This window comes from Rhinopithecus bieti, unplaced genomic scaffold (genome assembly GCF_001698545.2).
Source record: "Rhinopithecus bieti isolate Rb0 unplaced genomic scaffold, ASM169854v2 scaffold_11253, whole genome shotgun sequence".
Lineage (NCBI taxonomy): Eukaryota > Metazoa > Chordata > Mammalia > Primates > Cercopithecidae > Rhinopithecus > Rhinopithecus bieti.
Window position 1 is genome coordinate 1 of NW_016806636.1, and position 9,739 is coordinate 9,739.

General features: G+C 38.9%; 1 protein-coding gene across 1 annotated transcript in view; it reads left to right on the forward strand.

The window, feature by feature from the left end:
* Window positions 1-7,829: 7,829 nt before the first annotated feature.
* LOC108532863 (copper-transporting ATPase 1) overlaps window positions 7,830-9,739 on the forward strand; it is a gene marked incomplete at its 3' end in the record, with an annotated part of 17,846 nt that continues 15,936 nt past the window's right edge. Inside the window, exon 1 of the mRNA XM_017877137.1 lies at window positions 7,830-8,033. Coding sequence (XP_017732626.1) covers window positions 7,871-8,033 — 163 coding nt within the window. The remainder of the gene's footprint in view (window positions 8,034-9,739) is intronic.

Here is a 9,739-nt window from a genome sequence, read left to right on the forward strand (position 1 = left end):
TAACAATTGAAAAGTTTTACAACCAATTTCTAGACAATATAATTAATCTTTGCTATCCTGATTAGAATGAAATATATCAAATAGTAATATTCCCTTTTTAGACTCACTGAAGCTGAGTAAAAAATTTTACTAAGTACATGTCTAAATTATTATGGTAGATTAATGTCAGTGCGAGAGGACTCAGAGATATACTATTATTAATTTTTAGGTCTTAACTTTTGTATTGATGACAAATGGTAGAAATTATAGCATTCTCACTTTTTAAATTATATTTTAAGTTCTAGGGTACATGTGCACAGTGTGCAGGTTTGTTACATATGTATACATGTGCCATGTTGGTGTGCTGCACCCAGTAACTCATCATTTACATTAGGTATATCTCCTAATGCTATCCCTCCCCCTTCCCTGCACCCCATGACAGGCCCCAGTGTGTGATGTTCCCCTTCCTGTGTCCAAGTGTTCTCATTGTTCAATTCCCACCTATGAGTGAAAATTCTCACTTTTAAAAATTGACACATAGTTCACGTACCATAAAATTTGCCCATTTAAGGTACACAGCCCAGTGGGGTTGTTAGTATACTTACAGAGTTTTCCAGCCATCATCACTATATAATTTTAGAACTTTTTTATCACTCCCAAAAGAAATTACATGCCCATTAGCAGTCATTGCCCATTTCTTCTTCCCCTCCCCAAGCTCCTGATAACAACTGTTCTACTTTCTGTCTCTGAATTTGACTATTCTAGGTACCTCATTTAAGTGGAATCATACAACATTTGTCCTTTTTTGCCTGGATTCTTTTATTCAGCATAATGTTTTCAAGGTCCATCCATGTTGTAGTATGTATTAGAACATCATTCATTTTTATTGCTGAATATTATTCTGTTGTATGGATATATCACATTTTTGTTTCTTCATTCACCAGTTGATGGGAATTTGGATTGTCTCCACTCTCTTGCCTATTATGTATAATACTGCTATGAACAATTTGAGTTCAAATTTTGTATGAACATATGTTTTATTTCTCCTGGGTATATACCTAGGAGTGGAATTGCTGGGTCATATGGCAACTAAACTTTTTGAGGGACTGCCAGACTGTTTTTCAAAGTAGCTGTGCCATTTTACATTATCATCTGAAATTCTCAGAATCTGGCCAGGTACGGTGGCTCACACCTGTAATCCTAGCACTTTTGGAGGCTGAGGCAGGCAGACCACTTGAGCGCAGAAGTTTGAGACCAGCCTGCGTAACATGATGAAACCCCGTCCCTACAAAAAATACAAAAATCAGCTGGGCATGGTGACACACACCTATAGTACCAGCTACTAAGGAGGCTAAGGTGGGAGGATCGCTTAAGCCTGGAAGTCAAGGCTGCAGTGAGCCGTGATCATGTCACTGTACTCTAGCCTGGGTGACAGAACAAGACCCTGTCTTTAAAAAAAAAAATAGATTTTAGATTAGAATCTAATCTAAAAAAATAGATTCTTTTTTTGTTTTTTGTTTTGTTTTGTTTTGTTTTGTTTTTGAGACGGAATCTTGTTCTGTCGCCCAGGCTAGAGTGCAGTGGCATGATCTCGGCTCACTGCAACCTCCGCCTCCCAGGTTCAAACAATTCTCCTGCCTCAGCCTCCTGAGTAGCTGGGATTACAGGTGCCTGACACCACGCCTGGCTAATTTTGTATTTTAGTGGAGATGGGGTTTCACCATCTTAGTCAGGCTGGTCTCGAACTCCTGACCTCATGATCCACCGGCCTTTGCCTCCCAAAGTGTTGGGATTACAGGCATGAGCCACCATGCCTGGCCTTTAGATTCTTTTGCTCTAAAAATGAGATACATAGTTCTCTATTAGAAAATTCATACAGAACACTAAAATGTTAAAGAGACTCTAGTACCAAAAGCCTGAACAAAGTATGGGAAATCCATAATTGCGAAAGGAAATAATTATGAAACCAGAAGAACAATTTAAGTTGGAAATAAGTGCAGTTATATCAGGGAGCCATAAAATAACTAAAATTAGCTTCAGCAAATTTTCGTTTTACCTATCACCACTTAATTTTTTTTTTCTTCTTTTTGAGACAGAGTCTTGCTCTGTCACCCAGGCTGAAGTGCAATGGCGCGATCTTGGCTCACTACAACCTCTGCACCCCAAATTCAAGCGATTCTCCTGCCTCAGTCTCCCAAGTAGCTGGGGTTACAGGTGCGCGCCACCATGCCCAGCTGATTTTTTTGTATTTTTAGTAGAGACAGGGTTTCACCGTGTTGGTAAGGCTAGTCTCAAACTCCTGACCTCTGGTGATCTGCCTGCCTTGGCCTCCCAGAGTGCTGGGATTACAGGCGTGAGCCACCGTGTCCAGCCCACTTACATTTTTTTAAATTTTTGAAAATGACAGTGTTTGAAATTATATTGATTCACATTTCACTACTTCATAATGTTGGATTATTTCTCAGAGCTTCTATGAAATTAAAATACTTTGATATGCATAAGGGATTATGTTGTCATTAATGAACACCACATAAATTAGTTTATATCAGTATCACCAAAACAAGTTACTTACATTGTAATATTCCTATGCCTCTGACATATAGGAACCCAAATATAATCATCTTATATCACATGGTATAAAACCGAAATATTTTTCATGTTCACATATGGTATCTGTCATTACAGTAAGCAAGGGCATCATAAACTTTCAGATGGGACTCAAAAACAGATTTTTTTCTATTCAGTTGGGTTTATATTTTGCAGCTTACATTTTACAAGTGTGGTTCACAGGCCAGCAGCATCTGGGACCTTGTTAGAAATCAGACTCTGGCCCACTGCAGACCCAGTAAATCAAATTCTACCTTTTAATTTTAATGAGCTCTCCAGGTAATTCATTTGCACATTAAAAATTTGAGAACACTGATCCATATAATGTGATGCATTGACCTTTAAATCTCTAAGTTAAATCTATATTAACTTTGTTTACATAAACAAGTCCAGAAATTTGACTGAAGGCAATAATAATGTCACTCATAACAACATTTCAATCAACAATGGACCACATAGATGATGGTGGTCCCATAAGATTATAATGGAGCATATATAGAAACCTCATATAAGGCATTTGATATTGGCATAGCAGATCAAGCAGGAGAAATGATATTCATTAATGGTGCTGGGACATTTGGTGTTCCATCTGAAAAAATATATATAAATACAAAGAGCATCTAGCTTTGTGTAAGTACACTCTGTGATGTTCACACAATGATGAAATTGCCTAAAGCATTTTTCAGAACATATTCCCATCATTTAAGTGACTCATGACTGTATAATATTAAATATTATAATTTAAAATAGCTTTTTTTTTTTGTAGGAGAAAGGCATATAAATTTGTTTGATCATAGTTTTACATGACATGGGAGCCTTCAGAATGAAGACCCAAAGATACAGGAGAAACTGCCCATTTCTGTGCTTAGATTTAACACAATATGGATAGCTAAAATAGCTAGCATTTTATTATTATTATTATTATTATTATTATTATTATTAGAGACAGAGTTGACACTCTGTCGCCCAGGCTGGAGTGCAACGGCGCGATCTCGGCTCACTGCAACCTCTGCCTCCCAAGTTCAAGCAATTCTCCTGCATCAGCCTCCCGAGTTGCTGGGATTACAGGTGCATGCCACCATGCCCTATTTTTGTATTTTTAGTAGAGACGGGGTTTCACCATTTTGGCCAGGCTGGTCTTGAACTCCTGACCTCAGGTGATCCACCTGCCTTGGCCTTCCAAAATGCTGGGATTACAGGTGTGAGCCACCAGGCCCAGCCAAAATAGCTAGCATTTTATGAGGGTTTATATAACAGATGTGAGCAGAGTAAAAGCAACTTTTTAATTACCTTAGGTGATCAAACTAGTAAATGGAATTCAGGAGTATTTGATCATTCTCTGGCACCATGTATAGCATCTACCTACTCCTTAGGAACTATGACTGCAGTATGTTCACTAACTTTTTTTTTTTTTGAGACACAATCTCGCTCTGTTGTCCAGGCTGGAGTACAGTGGCACGATCATGGCTCACTGCAGCCTTGACTTTGGGACTTAAGCTATCTTCCCACCTAAGCCTCTTGAGTAGCTGGGACTATAGGCGTGTACCACCACACCCGGCTAACTTTTTTGTATTTTTTGTAGAAATGGAGTCTCACTTTGTTGCCTAGGCTGTTCTCAAACTCCTGGGCTCAAGCAGTCCACCCACCTTGGCCTCCCAAAGTGCTGGGATTACAGGTTTGAGCCACCATGCCTGGCCTCAGTAACTTTTAGCAATGTCTTTTACCTCAACCTACTATTGTTAAGGGCCCCGGGAATCAATTATTCAACAAATGATTACCAGGAGCCAGTTATATGCCCTACATCTGTTAGGGCTTATAACATACATACTAATGCCCATGATGGGTAGGTAAAAAACCTTGGCATAGTGAATGTCATCATAAAATAATTGATAGAGCTTAACTACAGTGACCCATATTATCAGGACAAAAGGTTGATATGAAATGATTGCATTCTGTGATTCTGCTAGAGATTAGAGTTTAAGATTTCACCAGAATTGTAACTACCCATTTTTTAACTGTCAGTGCTGATCCAGGTCTCACAGTCTACCTCTGCAACCCATTCTCAGACAGAAGGATTGACACATTTTACCTTTGTATCATACTAGTCCTAGGTGAGCTATAAATCTTAAAAGAGGTACTGAGAGGCCAGACGCAGTGGCTCACACCTGTAATCCCACAACTTTGGGAGGCCGAGGCGAGTGGATCACCTGAGGTCAGGAGTTCAAGACCAGCCTGGCCAACATGGTGAAACCCCGTCTCTACTACAAATGCGAAAATTAGCTGGGCGTGGTGGTGGGCGCCTGTAATCCCAGCTACTTGGGAGGGAGGCTGAGGCAGGAGAAACACTTGAACCTGGGAGGCGGAGGTTGCAGTGAGCTGAGATTGCGCCACTGCACTGCAGCTGGGTGACAAGAGCAAGATTCCATCTCAAAAAAAAAAAAAGAGATAGAAAAGTGGGAGATGCCTTTTATCCTGACGATCTATATCATCATTTCCTTAAAGTAAAAAGGCATAATATATGAAGTAATCACTAACCAATTAAAGCAATCTAAATACTTGATTAAATTCCTTCCTTTTTGTGCCCCTTTTTTTTTTGTTTGTTTGTTTGAGAAGGAGTCTTGCTCTGACGCAAGGCTTGGAGGCAGTGGCACACTTGGTCATGCAACCTCTGCTCCTGGGTTCAAGCGATTCTCCTGCCTCAGCCTCCCAGGTAGTTTGGGGATACAGGCTCACGCACCATGCTCGCTAATTTTTGTATTTTTTTAGTAAGACGGGTTTCACATGTGCCGTGCTGGTCTCGGAATTCCTGACTTTGTGCATCCACCTTGCCTGTCCAAAGTGCTGGCGATTACAGCGTGAGCACCACGCCGCTGTGACTTTTTATTTTTAACTAATTCAAGCTTACAAAAAAACTTTCAAGAAGTAAGTAGAAGATTCCCTGTTTACCAATTATGCAGTTCACAGTTAATTTTACATCGCTTATTCATTCTCTCTTATAGGACGATATACATTTAGTATATAGTATATAACACACATAATACATTTTTTTCTGAACTATTTGAGAGTAAGTGCAGACATGATGATTTATTAATAATTTAAAGCATTTTTAGATTATTTATTTATTCTTCACATTACACAGAGGGCTGACTTCACATAGTTTTGAGTATCAGCTTGGAAATCCTTCCTTGAAATTTGAATAGTTTGTAATTGTTGCTCAAGTGCAGGCAAATCAGCTTTCCTTTGAAATTTTATTTAAAAGTTAAGTATTGTTATTACAGCCTGTAGAAAAATTAATAAAAGAAACCAGGCGATTTTCTTCTGTGACCTTTTAAACACCCTTGTTGTCCTGTGGAGATGGGAGAAGCTTTGCTTTGTGCTTGCCACACTCACAGAAGCTAAAAGGATACAATTTTATGGATCTTTGTTAGTGTCATGCTAAGTAGCTAAAAGGGGACTACCTCTATGACTTATTTTAATATATACTGCACTTCCAGCAGTGCTGAAATGCAGATGGTATTCCAGGTTACCTCTGTACCGAAATAATGAAAATTGCTCTGGAACAACGGTAGTGCATGGACAGAATAAACTTTTTCATTGTCCAAGTCATGAATTAAGTCTCAATGAGTAATTATGAGAGAATGAAGGACCTTCTGGTTGAGATAACAAATAATGGTTTGTATTTCAGAACCAAGCGATGTCTTTTGGTACTGAGCCTCCTTTTGTTGTTTTTTTGTATTTCTTTGGTTTTGAAAAAACATTAACAGCAGTACATATTTGTAAATTTCAACAGTCTATGTTCGTAAATAATGTTCTCACAATTCTGAATCAGTATCTTTCTAAGTGATTCATTAGACCAGAGATGGGCTAATTAGGAACACTGTATGTCAAAGTGTCCTTTGCTGAATCATCCAAATCCAAACATCAGTGTCATGCGAGTGTTCCATGTTGATAACGCTGTACACGTACCCCGAATCTAAAATAAAAGTTGAATTTCTTTTAAGTGTCTTGCTATACTCAGACCTAGGCTGGCAGCACTGCCATCAACCTCAGAGCTTGGTGAAATGAGAACTCAGACCCACCTTTAGATGTACTTGAGCCAACGCCCATTTTACAGCACTCCCAGGTGATTTGTATCATGCATCAGTTTTAGAGGCATTATACTTATTGAGAAGTCATACATTGATTCTGTGGGAAATGCAGGCTTTTGTTAAAGTTTCTTCCAAACATGCTCACTTCAACATCCTTGCAACCAAGTCTTCTGTGCAGGTTTCCTTTGTGTTCCCTAAGCTAAATAGACATGAGCTGGTGTTTTGTCTAAGGACAAGAATGAACATTAGATAGCGCTAGTGGAAATTTGCTCTTTCTTCCTTTTCTCCAGGGGGAGGAGAAATCTTTGCTTTTTTTTTTTTTTTTCCAAGTGCAGGATGTGTTAGAATAATTTATCCTTTCGTTGTGAGGTAAAATTATCTTGGCCAGTGGGCATAAACTAAAAACAAATTAGCAGATGTTCGGAGACTTCAGGGAGCTTCTGGGATGATATGAACTTCTACAGCCATAAATATTTCTCCAATACTCCATTGTGCCAAAATGATCTTTGCTGACTTATTCCTTGCCTCTCTTCCACTGTCCACAGACATTTGAAATTTTTTAATATTAATTGTTGTTGAAAAATTTCAAAAGAATATAGACAGTATTAGATAGAGGAAATTGTATTCATCTGTCTGTCATTCTCTTGCCTGCCATTGCTTAATAGTTTTGTATGTAACCCTAGCCTTCCTTATGCATGTTCTCATCTATGCATACCTAAAAATTTTAAAAACATGTATTTAGACACTGCAATGCTTTTTGCAAATTGCTTTTTTGTTCCACTTAATATATTGTGAATTGCTTCGATGCCAGTATGCCAGTCATCAACATGATGGTAAAATTTCATTATAAAAATAAGAACTATCCATTAACAAACTACTCTCTGTGATTGGGAGTGGAGATAATGGCTAGAAGAAAAAAAGTTTTGTTTATTCAGGTAGCTCAGATTTTCCTGGGAATTGGGACGGGAAGTATTGACATAGGAAGTCACTGCAGAGAAAAGTGTAGAGATAACTTAATGCTAATGGATAGTAGGAACTTGCTGGTTTTAAAAGAATAGATTGTCAGTGCCTGGAGGTATGGATTGTGAGCGAGGCAATGATGCAGTTGAATGATCAATACTGCAAATGAAAAGAATCTTTCCCTTTCCACAGACACGAATGAGCCCTTGGTAGTAATAGCTCAGCCTTCATCGGAAATGCCACTTTTGACTTCAACTAATGAATTTTATACTAAAGGGATGACACCAGTTCAAGACAAGGAGGAAGCAAAGACTTCATCTAAGTGTTACATACAGGTCACTGGCATGACTTGTGCTTCCTGTGTAGCAAACATTGAACGGAATTTAAGACGGGAAGAAGGTGAGACACTCTTGAAGCTTGTTATTTTATGTGCTAGTTTGGGACCTCCATCTTTTTTGTTCTCTTACATGTTTTGTAACTATGTTTATGATTCTTGATATAAGGCCTCATAAAAATTTTCATTTTCAGTAATGTGTGGGACAACCCTGATGTCCTGGAAGCCAGTTTTTGTTGGTGTTTTGTTCCCTTAGATAAAGTTCCTCTCTTGTTTACCTCATGGTCACATTTGTATATCTATGAAATTCGTAAAAAAAATGGCAGAAAGAAATACACAAGACTACTATATTTTATAGATTATGGTTGTGTTGGATTTAAAGGAACATAATTTTTTTTTTTTTTGAGACTGAGTCTTGCTGTGTCGCCCAGGCTGGAGTGGAGTGGCGCGATCTCAACTCACTGCAACCTCTGCCTCCTGGGTTTAAGTGATCCTTCTGCCTCAGCCTCCCGAGTAGATGGGACTGCAGGCACGTACCACCATGCCTGGCTAATTTTTGTATTTTCAGTAGAGACGGGATTTCACCATGTCGACCAGGCTGATCTCAAACTCCTGACCTCAGGTGATCCACCCACCTCGGCCTCCCAAAGTGCTGGGATTACAGGCGTGAGCCACCACACCCGGCCCATAAATTTTCTTCTAAAGCTATGCCTAAAACTGACAATTAGAATATTTAAGAGTTTCATTATTACTACACCCAGACCAAGCACCAGCCCAAAAACAAGTTTGTTTAGAATTACATTGTTCTCTTTGCTTGTGGTAAAAATGTTCACAAGTTACTTAATATTGTATACAAGTGTTAATTTTAGGCTACAAATCTTAGAAAATGTATACCACAGTTTTTTAAATTCAGTCACATTCAGATGTTTTAGCTTATTAATTTGCACTCATATTTATAGACTTCCCAGTATAGCACAGTAGATTTGTTAACCATAAAGATATGTGATGATGGCCAGGCACGTGATGATGGCCAGGCACAGTGACTCACGCCTGTAATCCCAGCACTTTGGGAGGCCGAGGTGGGCAGATCGCCTGAGGTCAGGAATTCAAGACCAGCCTGGCCAACATGGTGAAACCCCATCTCTACTAAAAATGCAAAAATTAACCAGGTGTAGTGCCGCATGCCTGGAGTCCCAGCTACTCGGGAGGCTGAGGCAGGAGAATCGCTTGAACCTGAGAGGCAGAAGTTGCAGTGAGCTGAGAGTGTGCCAGCTACTGCACTCCAGCCTGTGCGACTGGTCAAGACTTCATCTCAAAAAAAAAAAAAAAGAAAAAAGAAAAAAAGATATGTGATGAGTTTTCATGAGATCAAAGTCACAGATTTGGTACTTTGGCTGCCCTAGCCCTAGGTGTCTTAATGATACATATGGTTAATCACAGAGCTAAATAAAGAAGTATGGACTAGTATAAGCTTATCCCCACCATTAAGAACATTACTCAAAATGTATATAGTAATAACCTCACCTCATATATTAATATTAAGGGCAGAATATTGTTATAACAAAATGTATGGTATACAGAGCCATCTTCAGCTCAATATTACCTTGTCTGCATTCTATGATTTCTGCTTCAGTTTAGCCTCCATTCTTTCTAACTGGAATGCACTCAAGGCTAAAGCTTCTATTATTCTATTTTAGATTAATTTAAAAGAAAAGGAAGGAGGTTGCCAAGCAAATGAAAGCAAAAGAAGCATTCAAGGTTCTATTTAATT